At 37.0% G+C, this 14585-nt stretch overlaps 1 protein-coding gene across 1 annotated transcript in view; it reads left to right on the top strand.

Annotated features, from left to right (window-relative positions):
• Nucleotides 1–14585, top strand: part of HSPA12A (heat shock protein family A (Hsp70) member 12A) — a 98699-nt gene that overhangs the window by 49566 nt on the left and 34548 nt on the right. The window contains exons 2-4 of the mRNA XM_069099037.1: nt 7042–7127; nt 9554–9681; nt 13726–13912. Coding sequence (XP_068955138.1) covers nt 7042–7127; nt 9554–9681; nt 13726–13912 — 401 coding nt within the window. The remainder of the gene's footprint in view (nt 1–7041; nt 7128–9553; nt 9682–13725; nt 13913–14585) is intronic.

Below are 14585 nucleotides of genomic sequence, written 5' to 3'. Positions count from 1 at the left end.
ATCATATGAAAACTTCTTGTCTTAGTCAGACCTAGCTTAGTGTTCTGTACACAGTTGAACTAAACTGATGAGAAGTGAGTGAAAGTTCAGTGATGAAACCTTCAGAACCAGGGGTATTAGTGATGTAGAAACATTTTCCTTCTATCTGACAATAGATGCCCGACACACGAATTTGCTTATAGTACTGGAGAACTTACTTCCTAAAGAGGTCTGGAGATAAGAAATTGAAAGGGATGATGGTGGAAAGTTATCATCTCATTGAAATATTGATGAGAAATTTTATTCTTCCAAAAAATTCTGCTCTCTACTTAATTAGTGGCTTATGGGATCATAAATTTAGAAATGGAAGGGACTTTAAAGGTCATCAAAGCCAAGCCCCTCATTGTATAGATGACAAAACTAAGATCCAGTGAGGTCATGGTGACTCAGCATGGCTGGGTTCCCTTTGGGAACCGCAGAGCTGTGGTCGGTTCATTTTCACTGATACTCATTACTGGAACTCTTAGCAAGGAGCATTTAATCGATAGTTAAAGAATGATGGACAGTATCAAGAAGGGCTTAATGTTGTCCCTGACCCCTGGCCTTACTCTTGGAGCTGTACTTTTATAGAATAAGAAATCATCATTCCACCTATTAGTGTTGAACATTTGGAGAGCAGTTATTTTATAGTCTCCCTGTTTGTTGCATTTAGAGAAGTCTTTTGTTGGTTCATGTCAATAAAATTTCCATTTGCCCATTCTCTAACTAGACTGATTTTAAAACCCTATAAATTATTTACTGAAATGCAAGTTCAGCTTACAGTAATGATCAAATTAGTTTAATAAGATATGAATACTCTTATTGAGTAAGAAAACATTTTTTATTTTCCCTGTTAGAAAAAAGTATTAATTCTAACCTACATATGCCCTTGATCCAATATATTTTCAAAGAAGAAACCTCAGAGGAGCTTAAGAAATTAAATTTAAGCTACCTCAAATAATTTAGCTTTAGGACTTTTCAGATATTTTGCTTAGTGTCTAGAAGGAGCAAAATTTTATTATGTGTTTTGTATTCATGAAATTATAATTATATTTGGGGCTTAAAATTCCACCTCTAAATTGTGGGTTGCTTCCATATCAACATAAAGATTTTAAAGATTTGAACAAACTCCATTCATTTTTTCACTCATTTATTAAGAATCTGTTCAAAGATACCATGTGTAGAACACTGTTCTGGGAGCTAAAGGAGTTAGAAAGATAATTTTAAAAGAGTTCTTGACCTCAAGGACGTTATATTCGAGTGGAGGGCAATAAGACCTATATATGTTCCTGTACTTCAAGAGGTCTGATCTCATTAATGACCATAGTCTTCCACTGAGAAAGACTTAGTAACTCCTAGTCAGTATAATGATCAACCACAATTCCAAAGGACTTACTGTAAAATGCTCTCCACTTCCAGATAGAGAACTCATGGTCTCTGAGTACAGATTGAAGAATATTTTTTCCCATTATTTTTCTTGCTTCTCTCTTCATCTCCCCACCCCAGAATATGGCTAATGTGGAAATATGTTTTGCATGATTTCATATGTATAACAGGTATTGTATTTCTTGCCTTTTCAGTAGGTGGGAAGGATGTAACAGGGAAAGAATTTGAAACTGATAATAAAAATTTTAAATCAATATCAAAAATTTTTTCTTTAAAATGAGGGCATTCTTTCCAGCCATGTAGATGGCATATTGCCACCCACCCATGCCTACCAGGTTTGATTTAGAGACATAGAGAGAAAGAGAGAGACAGAATAAGGAGATAGAGACCCAGAGACAGAGAAAGTGATAGAGAGAACATTTATTAAGCACTTACTATGTGTCAGGCACACGTAGCATGGCCGACCTGTCTTTTTATCTAATCTTATTCTTATTTGATACCATCCTTTATAATGCTTCTACAGAATCCTTTGTTTGTCGTATGTCACACTGCATACGTCTTCATTGTCACTTGGCTAATCCTACTTGTACTTAATAAACTGCAATGGCTTCCTGATAACTCCAGGATCAAATAGAAATCAGTGTATAAAACAGTATTTTGAGCTCAGATGAAGGAGAGAGTATTTCCCTCATGAAGAATTAAAGAAAGCTTCATGGAGTAGGTGACATTTTAGGCCTGAAGGATGGATGTAGGATAGCAAGTGATGGCGATGGGCGTTGGGAGAGGGTATCTCAGGTGGAGGGAAGTTGAAGGGTTAACCATTTTTTGGGGTGGGGGATTGTTACAAGTATGGAAAAAGCATTTTTTGAATAGAATAGACTATTATAGTCTAAAGTAATAATAACATCCTTCTGTTCTCATCTTCAAAAATTGTATATACACTCTAATAATATATATTCAACATGAAGTATACATGTGTAGGAAGAGAAGTTAGAAAGTTAATTAATTATGGTTTTGCTTATATTTATGTTATGTTAATAATAGACAGCACATTATATTTTATTGTACACTTTATAAGGTGACTTTCCTAAATTTTAGATTTGACCGTATCACCCCCTCCCTCCCCCTGCCCCCTGCTCTTACTCAATAAACCCTAATGGCTCATCATTATCTCTAGGATCAAATACAAATTAATTTGTTTGTAATTTAAAGGCTCTTCACAACCTAGTCCCTTTATAGTTTTCCAATATTTTTAGACCTTTCTCTTCTGTACACATACCCTGATTCAGTCATACTAGCCTATTTGCCATTCCTTTTATATGATGCTTCATCTCCCATCTCAATCTATGCCTTTGCACTGGTTGCCTTCCCCCTGTGCCCATAATGCTTTAGTCTTGTTTTTTAGAATCCCTTGCTTTCTTCAGCGCTCACCTCAAACATCATCTTCTGCAGAAGGCTTTTCAGATCCCCTAAGCTGAGATTATCTTCCATCTATTCTACATATATCTTGTTTGTGCCCATTTTGGGTACACAATGTATCCATTAGAATGTAGACTCCTTTCTAGTGCTAGCATAGTTCATGGAACATAATAAAAGCTTATTAAATTCTTGTTGATTAATTCATTATCTCATTTAATTTGCTCAAATAAGGCAATTAGAGATGTTCTGAGAAGTCAATTGTCCATGGTCACACAGCTGTTAAGTGTCAAAGGCAAAACTGCATCTAGGCACATCTTTTCCTAACTCCATGACTCTTTCAACTATACCGCTACTAGTGATTTTCAGAGTTAATATGGCATGGTGAAAAAGGGTTAGACTTGAAGACAGGAAAGCCTGGGTTCAGATCTACCTCTGACATCTACTTGCTGTGTCTCCATGCGCAAACCAGTTAATCTCTCTAAACCTCAGTGTCTTCATACCTAAAGTGAAGGTAATAAGCTTCTTGGGAGTAGGGATTGTCTACTTGGATACTTTTGGATCCCAGAGCCTAGCATAATGCCTGACACAGGCACTTAATAATGCTTTTTGATTAACTGATTAATAATATTGAACTTGCAAAGTTGTTGAAAGGACCAAATGAAATAAGGTGTATGAAATGTTAGCTATTCTTGTTTTAATGTTAAGCAAAAGATTAATAGTCTCTAGGTTGTGAATAATTTGAAAATATATTTGAATTGTTTTACAGATCTGTCACTTCTCAGCGGGGATTCCAATTAAACCAACACTTTTATTCTGATATTTCTAATCAAAGCATAGGGTAGTAAATTAATAAATGATTAGCCTTAACAATAGGAATACAAACAGAGTCATAATTTATGAAATATCTTGTTTGTTCCTTTCTGCTCCAAAGATTGACAACTATGGATTTTAGCCATAATTTTTATACTATGCATACACATGACAAACAAACCATATACATTTTCTATTTTCCATCCATTAATCATCCATAAAATATAAGCAAATGAAGCCAATTTAGCATCTGTAAATTCTATTTTTATGTAACATGTCCCTGTAATGAAGGAAACAATGGCCATCACATTTTTAAAAAACTCATTTCAGATATTTCCCCAAGTCCTTTGGATTTGATTGTCATTGAAGGAATTTCATGAAGTCTGATTGCTTCCAGTCCTGACTGAATAGTTAATCCATCAATCAGAATTTACCAACACCTTCTCAGTCTTTAGTATAGTGCTTTGCATTATGGGACAAACATAGAAAAAAAGTATCGGACATGGTCCCTGCCCTCAAGAAGTATACAACTTCTCATTAGGGAAGAAAGATATCCATGTAGCATCTCTTAAAACATATGCTGCTTATCAATGAATGCCATGACCTTCTGTGGAGGGTAAAGTGAAAAGATAATTAGAAGGTAGCAGACAGTAGAGTGGATGGCTTAGAGCCTGATAATGGCTTGTTTGCTAATTGCCAATCCCCAATTTTCTGGGCAATTAATCACTTGGTTTCCTCTTAGACCCTTCTGTGCAAATCTGGACAAATGGCCTCCATCCTTCCTTGCAGCAGGTGTATTCAGAGATACACTGAGAATTTGGATGGCATCTTTCTCCCTAGGTTTTCGGTTTTCCTGGCTGTGCTCACTCTCATCCTCAGCAGGTGTAAGGACCATCTGGTTGGTTACCTTGGACAGCGAGGCATTTTTCAGATGAATTTTCTTACTGATTTTGGAAATTAGGTTTGCTCTTTGATTAGGTTAAAGATATAGTGAGAAAACTTTTCTACCAGGACACTACATCACCCTTTGTGTTGTTTGCTTTCCAGAGTAGAAAGCAATGTGAACCACTAAGAATAAGAATTTGAAATGTCTTCTCTCCATTGAAGTTAATTTTTATCTCTTATCATTCATTATCTGGTCCTGTACCTTGCCCTAAACTAAGACTGTAATGGAGCCGTCTCCTTGGGGCAAAAAGCTATAAACATGTAAAGTGATAATGATAGAACATGTCCCATTTGATATAATACACATCCTTCTTTATGATTCATTATATGCCTATCAGTGCTTTTCCACATTTTCTGTTTTATCACTCTTCTCCCTCATTTCCTCATCTACTCTGCAGGAAAAGTTGTTGAACCCTCCAGGCTTAATTTAAAGAAAAACTATTATTTTTAAAAGAGGCAGTAAAATTCTCCAATCCATTTGGAAACTTGATTAATTTGGATGCATTTCTAGAGGCAGACATGGGGTTTCTTTGGTGATTCAAACACTTTTGTTTTCTTTATCAAGAAGTATTTTGTTAAATTGCTTTAAGCAAAATGCCCATTTTCCCCCATCTGAGAGGCCATGTACTGTTCTCCCCCTCCCCCTACCTCAATGCAGCCTGTAGCAAAAGAAAGGATTTTTGTTGTTGTTGTGATTTCCCTTTTTTCTAGATTCTGGCCTACTCTTTTGCTTCCAGGGCATTCTCGGTATTATGTGGTGTCAAAGTATTCTTTCCTTGGACACAAATGACACTTTTTGAACTTCCCAGCAGGATCTAACCCCAAACAGCCCTGTTCATAGAAATGTGTGTTCTCCTTGTGTATGGAGTCCTAGAAAAACCAAAAAAGAATTGAGTTCTGGGAAAGTTTTAGAGTAAACACCAATGGCAGAATAATTGCAACTTGCTACTGTGTAATTGTCAAAATGAGGGTAGCTGCCGCCTTATTATTGAAAGTAGTGTTGTTTGATCTTGTATCTTTTGTTATGGCCCTGTGTCCCTGGGAACTTCCAAACTCTAATTTTAAACTATTAGCATAAGTATACTTCCTTCCTGCTGGGTCTGTCTGCTGTGGGTTTTTAAATCTCGGAAAACCATTAGAAAATATGTATGAGGAGGTGGAGTTAACCATTTGGGGTCAAATTACCTTTCTGGGCTAATTCAAGATTATAAAGAAGGGCGAGTGAAGACGCTATGGGAGAGAGTTTCTCCTAGGAATTACAGCTCACAACCAACTTCCTCTCTTCAGTGAATATTGAGGTGGAATTAGAAGGATCTTGGCACACATTCTGCATCAGCAATGACAAGAGTGGGTTATTTAAAATCCAAAAAAAATAATTTATAACATATGTTTGTAAGAGGATTGGTGGCTATTTTAAGGAAAAGGATGTTGAGTTTGGCTTTTTAAAAATATCACATATAACATCATGGAAAAAGGAAACATTATGGACTTTTATTAATGTCATGTTGATTAAGCTATCAAGATGGAATAATTAAGTTAGAGGTAAATGTGGTGTTTTTCACTTTACAAGTGCAGAATGGGAAATGTTATCTAAATATCTTTAGCATCTTTTCATATGGAAAAGACCTAGGAATAGTAGTAGGTGGCAGACACAATATGAGTCATATGACGAAACATGGCAATTTAAATGCTAATTTGAGGGGCAGCTTAGATGGTGTCCTGGAATTAGGAGGACCTGTATTCAAATCCATCCTCAGATACTTTTTCTAGCTTTGTGACCCTCAGCAAGTCATTTAACCCCTATTGCCTCCAGCAACAACAAACCAACAAAAAAAGTTAATTTGATCTTGGGCTCCATGAATATGGTATCCAACCCAAGGCCTAATCGATTGGACCATGTCTGGATTATTGGATTATTCTAGCATCTCATTTTAAGAAGGGTGATAATAACCTGCAGCACTTCCCAGTGGTGAAGGGGTTTGAAACCATGCCTTAAAAGAATACATTGAAGGATCTAGAAAAAGATGTTTAGCATAGATAAGAGAAGACTTATGGGCAGATCTGATCACTGTCTTAAAATACTTGAAGTATCTTGTGGGGGAGAGGAGTCATATTTCTGCTCTATAGGAGAGAACCGAACTTGGAACAATGGGTCAACTTTACATTGAGTCAGATTTTAAATTAGGGCTGTTCAAAAAAATGGAATGAACTGCCTTGGGAAGTATTTGTAAATTCCCCATTACTCGAGCTTTTTATGGAGAGGCTGACTACTTTTCATTTGTATTATATAAGAGATTCATGCTTTAGGGGTTAGAATTCAGTGTTTTATGAGTCTAAATTCTACATTGTCTTCATACTTAGAAAGCCATGCTATAGACTTTCACTGTAAGACACCAATTCTTACATGCAGCTATCTGGATCAATAAATGCCACTTCTAACAATGGTTAATTATCTTTTTTCAGAAACAGCCTCCACATCAGCATACTCATCTCCTGCAAGAAGTTTGGGAGAAACAGGAATAACGCCACTGTCTCCTTCCCATATTGTGGTAAGAAATACACTCTTTCTTGGGGTTATTAAATTATTATTTTCTGTATCTTTCTTTACTGGATAAGTTGATGGAGCCATATTGAGATGACTTGGGACATCAATTCTCTAGGATTTAGTCTCCTCACTTGTAAGATGAAGAGGTTGGACTAAATGAACTCTAGGACGCCTCAAAAATGTAAAATGCTATGACTTCCTAATTCTAAGGTATTGGCACTTACCCCTTTTGCTTTTTTTGAGAGGGAGGATATGATGTGTTGCAAATAATTTGTGCACGTGAATACCCTATGTCTTTTAGGTGTCTACAAGGACCCCGACCCCTCACTGCCTGATTTAAAAAAAAAATTGATAAATACCATAGACCCAATGTCCTCAAAGATGATTTTTTCCAGTTTTGCTTTTCCTGCTCACATTTATTTTGCTAACTAGCATTGAGATAGGCACAGGACTTGTAATTTCATTGGTAGAGGAAACTCCCAGGTGAAGAAACTCCCTCTACCAATGCAGATTGGCACCTTCTTTGCAATTTGTAGTCTCTGGTAGTTGCCTGGCTCACTGAGAAGTTAAGTGGCCTACCCAGGGCCCAGGAGTCACAGTACTTTTTAGTAGCAGGGTTTGAACCCTTGACTCCAAGGTCAGCTCTATTTTCAGTAAAACAAAAATTGGTGAAATATTTGAGCAAAAATGGACCAATTGAATTACGAAGTCCTCTCAGGATCCCTGTTCAACATTCAACAGTGTCCCTGGGCAATTGACAAAAGATATCTCCTGGGTAGTCAGTTGTTAAACATTCCATCTTGTTTGGCTGTGACTTTGTCAATTGTAGCTAATTGCATGTGTTGGGGGAAGATAGTTGGGAGAGATTATATCACAGTCAAAACATGTTGCTAGTAGATTATATTCAGTAGTCTGTTTTATATGAGAGTGACAGCAAATTGTGTCTTTTCTGAATTCTCCCTGCTGTGATAGGCAAGCTAAATCTTCTCGACTAAACTCTTTTTCTAAGTGTTTGTAGACATATGAAAGACAGAAAAAAAGGAAAGATTTGCATGGATATTCATGTTATTAAAAAACCTGAGAAAAGGATAGTGTTTTATGCTAGGAACAAAAATGGAAGGAACTTTAAGGAAAATCTGGTCCAATTCCCTAAATTTACAAAGAAAGAAACTGAGTTGCAGAAAAATGAAAAGAATTTGACCAGGGTTGCATAACTAGTTAGTGGCAGAGTCTGGAAAGAACCTATTTTGACCACATTCAGTCTTTTCCTCTTTCCATTATAGTTGTCCTTAAAAGCTTTGGATGATGATGGGAAACAGTGAGGTTTAACAGTACCTTTATCATTAATTCTTAATTCAGTGTATTAGTGTCTTAACAACTCAGTTTGTGCCTTGAATTCCTGATTTGTCAAATAGAGACATTAATGCCAGCCTGTCTGACAGGAATAATATATAGGCTGCATACATGGACACATAGACACGTGGACACATCTACACACATATGTGGATACATGTGTCTACATGTGTACAGACACATATATACTATATTTTTGTTCCTGTCAGTAGACAGGCATTAATGCCCATATTTAACTAATATGTATGGTATATATGATAGTCTGTATATGCATACATATATAGGCGTATACAGATATGTATAGTATAAGCATCTATATGCATAATGCATATTGTGTATGCATACATACATATATGAATATAATTATATATACGCACCCTATATCATAAGTATATGCATGCAATACATTTATACATATACACATACATCTATAATACATACATATACATGCACACAGGCATATACATGCATATAAGCACATGATATGCATGCATATATACATGTGTGCACACACATACACACGTAATTATAAAGTACTGGATAGAAGCAAGGTATTAATAGTTTTAATACCTTGGATTCTGCCTTCTGTAGATTTAAATAAGAATCTGGCAGGTAAAAGAGGATAGATGTACAATAAATAAATAAATACAGATAAAATGTGTACAAATAAATATGCATAGAAAAGGCAATTAAAAACTATTTGGGAATCAATCCTTGTTTCAAGCATTTCAATAATTAGCCATACTCAAGTGGAGCTTTTAATTGAAGTATGCCAGAAAGCCAGCAAGCTAGCTTTCTTAATTAAGTCTGGCAAAGTATTCTCATTTACTATTCTTTGGGTGGCCTTCTTAAGCTTTATATTTGACTTATGCTCAAGATCCATTAGGCCAGGTCACTGCCCCTGGTGTGGGGCTAGTAAGAATACTTGTTGGGAATTCCGCTTTGCTGACCCATCTTGATCTCTCTTTGTAGTGTTCCCAGGACAGTCTTCCTAGCAGAGAATATCCTTAAGAAAGCCAGAACATGTAGCAAACAGCCTCTCTCAGCCAAGTGACCTCTCACTCTCTTTCTTTCCAGAATGACTCGGATGCAAACGTCTCTGAGCAGCAGTCATTTCTTGTTGTCGTTGCTATTGATTTTGGCACTACATCTAGTGGCTATGCCTACAGCTTCACAAAGGAGCCAGAATGCATTCATGTCATGAGGTACGAACTTTGGGGCAGCCTTGTCACACCTTTCTAGAGTGACAGGATAATGACAGGTCACTTAGTGTAATTGGAAAGGCACTTCTAATGGCCCCGAGCATATACAAAAGACAGTTTATGATGGCCAGTTAGGAAATGGGGTTGAGATATTAAATAGATGCATGGAAGTAAGAGAAGCAATGGATTGGCCTTGGATTTAAAGTGGAAGAAAAATTTTGTAATCAATGAAATGAGTTCTGATTTTAACTTTGTTAAACTAAAGCATGTAACCATCACTGCCTTCCCATTTCCTCCTCAGCCTGGTTTGTCAGAATTGAAAACAGAATCAGTTGCATGAGAAGAGAAAGAAGTGCAAGACTGGTTTAATATGAAGGAAGGAAAGAAAGAAGGAAATTATTTTTATTTGTTTACTATGTGTCAGACATTGTGCTAGGCCCTAGAGATACAAGAGATCTAGATATAGATATAGATTGGGATAAACACATACATATAATACACACACATACATACACACATCTCATTATATAAATGCTAGTGATGATGATGATGATGATGTAGTAAAGTGCTAGGTATACGTATATGTTCATTAGATATAGATTAGATGACTTTGACATCCTTCTTATATCCCTCTTGATTCTGTCATTTAACTGTAGGGATAAGGATTAGCCCTGCGATTTCCCTGGTATAGGAATGTCCCAAGTAAGGAAATTCCCTTGGTCAGTGTAGGTCAGTATCTTCTCTGTGTTGAATTATACTCTGAGAAATTTACCTAGATCTCTGAAAGGTTAAATGCCATATCCCAGGTCATGCAGCCATATGTGTCTGAGGCAAGTATTGAAACAGTCTTCCTTGCTGCAAGGTTAGATCTCCATCCAGTAAGCCATACTGCTTTTCAACCTGTGTCTTCCTAAATGAGATTTTAGAAATGTTAATAAAAATGGATATTATCTCAAATTCTAGATTTTTCTGATTTTGACTAATATTCTTTTTTTATAAAACTGAATGCAATTCAGTATGATGGCATATGTGATTTTGATGACAAAATAGCACTTTCCAAGGTGAAATTTTGGATGGAACATTGGATTTGGAGACAAAACCTGGGTTGAAATATCACATCAGAGATGTGGCCTCAGTTTCTATAAAATGGGGATAAACTTAATAAACTGTTGTTTCCTTCCTTCACACTAAATTATCTAATCATTGTGATGCTCAAATGAGGTGTAATACATACAAACAGCTTGGCACTTTAAAGAAATTAATAGCGGTTAAGATAATTGCCAAGAAAAAGTGAAAATCTTTCTGTTTGCAAGAGGAGCCTGGTTATCATGACAAGTGATGCCCTGTTGCTAACTAAGAAAACACAGCTAAGTCAGCTAAATCAATGTTATGTTTGTTCTGCTGTCATTGACAACATGGATGGAAAACCAGAACGTGTATTGGTGGGGTAGGGAAGGGGGGAAATTCTGCTTGAGTCAATTTCTGTTAAAGCTGGAATAAATATTTTTCATTTTCCCAGTAGCATTTATTGTTTTGTTGTTTTTTTTAAAGTGTTATTTTCATAGGATAGACTAACAATAGAAGACAGGACACCCAGAGACAGAGAGGGAAATAACATAAATTGCTTTAGGAAGAAAACCTCTAAAACATCTTCATGGCTATTTTTGGCTCCCCAATGTTATTTTTCTAGATCCATTGTCATTGGAGGTCAGTCCATTACTGAATTTTATTCTAGCAAGAAATATTTATATAATCAACATATTGAATAATAAAGTTAAAAGCGAGAATATTCAGTGCCATTTTGTGCAGCTAGTATTCAGTTGATGCAAAAAGGACTGGAGAATGGATGTAATGTTTATTAATGTAGAAAAAAAAGCATCTAAAAGAAGAGAAACAGGACTAGTCATTTGCAAACATTTTATTTAATAAGCATTTACTAAGTAATCACTAGGTAGGCAGTGCTAGGTTCTAAAAATGACATAGTCCCTGATGTCAGTGAACTTTGCTGATTGTGTGAGGAATGTCTCTCACGCACAGGTAAGTTAAATAAAATCCAAGATGTTATGGGTCAGAGAAGAGAGCCAGACAAAATGCTTTAGGAAAATTAGGGCAGGGAAAGAATTGTAGGTGGGAAGGCAGAGAGAAAATGGGGGCAGATTGTTGTCGATCTACGGCTGGCCCTTGCTAAGAATGAAACAAAAGCAGTAACGGTCCAAACAGAGTTTACCTTTTCCCATGTCTTGCTCTTGCAGCCTGGTCTCATGCATTTTCTCTGGGTTGCTTCCTAATTACATTCCATCTGAGGAAATGCATATGCTTTCATACAGAGAGCCAAATAATTTATGGTAACAGCATAAGAAAAACCAGCAGCCTCCCCTACTGCATTGCATTGTATCATAAATATACAATGAATGCTTCAGTCAGATGCACCCAACTTCTCACACCAGCATGTAAGCTAAATGGCATATTACCATGTTAACCTCTAAAGCTAAAAAGATTTTTTTGTCTGGGACATTCATTGAAAGTTGTCTTAATAAGTTGTAGGCTTTGGATAAACTACAAAGAGTGACATTTGTTTATCACCATTTTTAAAAGGATCAGTTCTGGGGCGGCTAGGTGGTGCAGTGAATAGAGCACTGGCCCTGGAGTCAGGAGGACCTGAGTTCAAATCCGACCTCAGACACTTAACACAAAAACTAGCCGTGTGACCTTGGGCAAGTCACAACCCCAAATTGCCTTCCAAAAAGCAAAAAAAATTTAAAAATAAAAGGATTGGTTCAATTTCAACAAATGTTTGTCAAATTATGTGGGAATCGTTTGCAGAAACTAGGGGTATTTAGCCTGGAGGAGAGACGTCTTGCAGGGAATGTGATAGTTGTATTAAGGCATTTGATAGCTGTAGTGCAGAAAAAGGATTAGACTTATTTTGTGTGACCTGAGGGAACAAAACTAGTAATAAGAGATAAGTACAGAATGGCAATTTTAGGCTCAATGTAAGGGAAAATTTTCCAAGAATTAATCATTCAAAAAGTGGCATAGACTTCCTCAGAAGAAAGTTGTGTTCCCCTCATTAGAGGCCTTTAAGCAAAAAGTTGGATTAATGCTTCCTTAGGTATTGTGCAGAGATATTTTTGTTCAGGTATGAGTTGGATTAAATGAGTTTTGAGGTTTCTTCTAATACTAAGGCTCTGGAATTATGGAATGAACGACATATAAAGAGCTTAAATAATGTTTGTCTATAGATATTGCTGGCCTCATTCTTTAGGGCTTCCTTAAATTAATTGAACTTTTATTAAATTCACTTTGATGTTCCTGAATATTCCTAGCAGAAAGCATATCACTTGGGAAGTAGGCAGGATGGAAGTTCCTTTAGGGCAGAACTATTTTGTTTTAGTACCTTGGTATCCCCAGTTCCTCCAACTTAATAGGTATGCTTAGTATGGACACTCTTGAATCATTGAAATGATAGAATTAGGGACAAACATTTGATTAAAAACCTTGTATTGAGCAGCTACTGGATGCTCTGAGCTATTTGTGGGAATAAAAGCTTCAAATCACATTAACATGTATGTCATTAGCACTTATAGACTGATGAAACCTAAGGAAAAAAGGGATTTATATAGTGAGAGAGCATTGGCTTGGGAGTGAGAAATTGTGAATTTTAGGTCCAGTCTTGCTATTAGATCTAACTACCTACAAAGTCATACAGCTAGTAAGATGTGTAACTTTTGGGAAATGACTCCATTTCTTTAGTCTTCTGTTACTCCATTTGTAAAGTAAGGGAGTTGGACTATTGCTTCTAGCTGTAATAAGGCATGGTCCCTGCTCTTCAGAATAGAGACTCATAGATCTGACCTACATTATGCAGTGTTTGCGAATCACCTCCCCTTATTTTAATTTTTACCCAAAGTAGCAGACGAACTTAGACATCTAGCAGTAGCCCATAGTAATGAGAATCCAGTTGACAAAAATTATCCTTTTTTTTGAAGGTGTGGTTATTAAACATGATGGCCAAATTCTTAAAATATATCTTCCTTTATTTCCTAGGCGGTGGGAAGGTGGAGATCCTGGTGTATCTAATCAGAAGACACCAACCACCATCTTACTGACTCCGGAAAGGAAATTTCATAGTTTTGGCTATGCAGCCAGAGATTTTTATCATGATCTGGATCCAAATGAGGCCAGGCAGTGGCTTTACTTGGAAAAATTCAAGATGAAACTGCATACCACTGGTGTAAGTAATAATAGCTCTTTCATGCACTAGAATTAATAATAGTTAATGAAAACAAAGAAGAGGGAGAGGGCCTATGGGCCTTTCAAACAGTAGTTCTCAACCAATAATGAATCCAGTTTTCTTTTTTTTCTTTTATTTTTTTTTCGCCTTTTTTGGAGGGCAATTGGGGTTAAGTAACTTGCCCAAGGTTACACGGCTAGTTTTTTTTGTGTGTGTTAAGTGTCTGAGGCCAGATCTGAACTCAGGTCCTCCTGACGCCAGGGCTGGCACTACTCACTGCACCACCTAGCCGCCCCTATCAATCCAGTTTTCTTTCTTTTTTTTTTTAAGCAATTGGGGTTAAGTAACTTGCTCAAGGTTACACGGCCAGTTATTTCTGGGTGTGGTGCTGAGTGTCTGAGTCCGGGATTCGATCTCCAGGTTGTCCCAACACTGGAACCGGTGCTCTTACTCGCTGAGCCACCTGGCCACCCCTAAGCAGTTGGGTTAAGTAACTTGCTCAAGGTTACATGGCCAGGTGTTTCTGGGTGGGTGCTAAGTGTCTGAGCCGGGGATTCGATCCCCAGGTCTTCTCAACACTGGAGCCGGTGCTCTTACTTGCTGTGCTACCTGGCCGCCCCTGAATCCAGTTTTCTTAAACAGCAGCACAGAATGGGGCAACTAGGTGGCGCAG

The sequence above is a fragment of the Petaurus breviceps genome, unplaced genomic scaffold (genome assembly GCF_028583685.1).
Source record: "Petaurus breviceps papuanus isolate PSGF00001 unplaced genomic scaffold, PetGlider_PUasm1.0 37, whole genome shotgun sequence".
NCBI lineage: Eukaryota > Metazoa > Chordata > Mammalia > Diprotodontia > Petauridae > Petaurus > Petaurus breviceps.
This window is presented reverse-complemented; position numbering and strand designations above follow the sequence as displayed.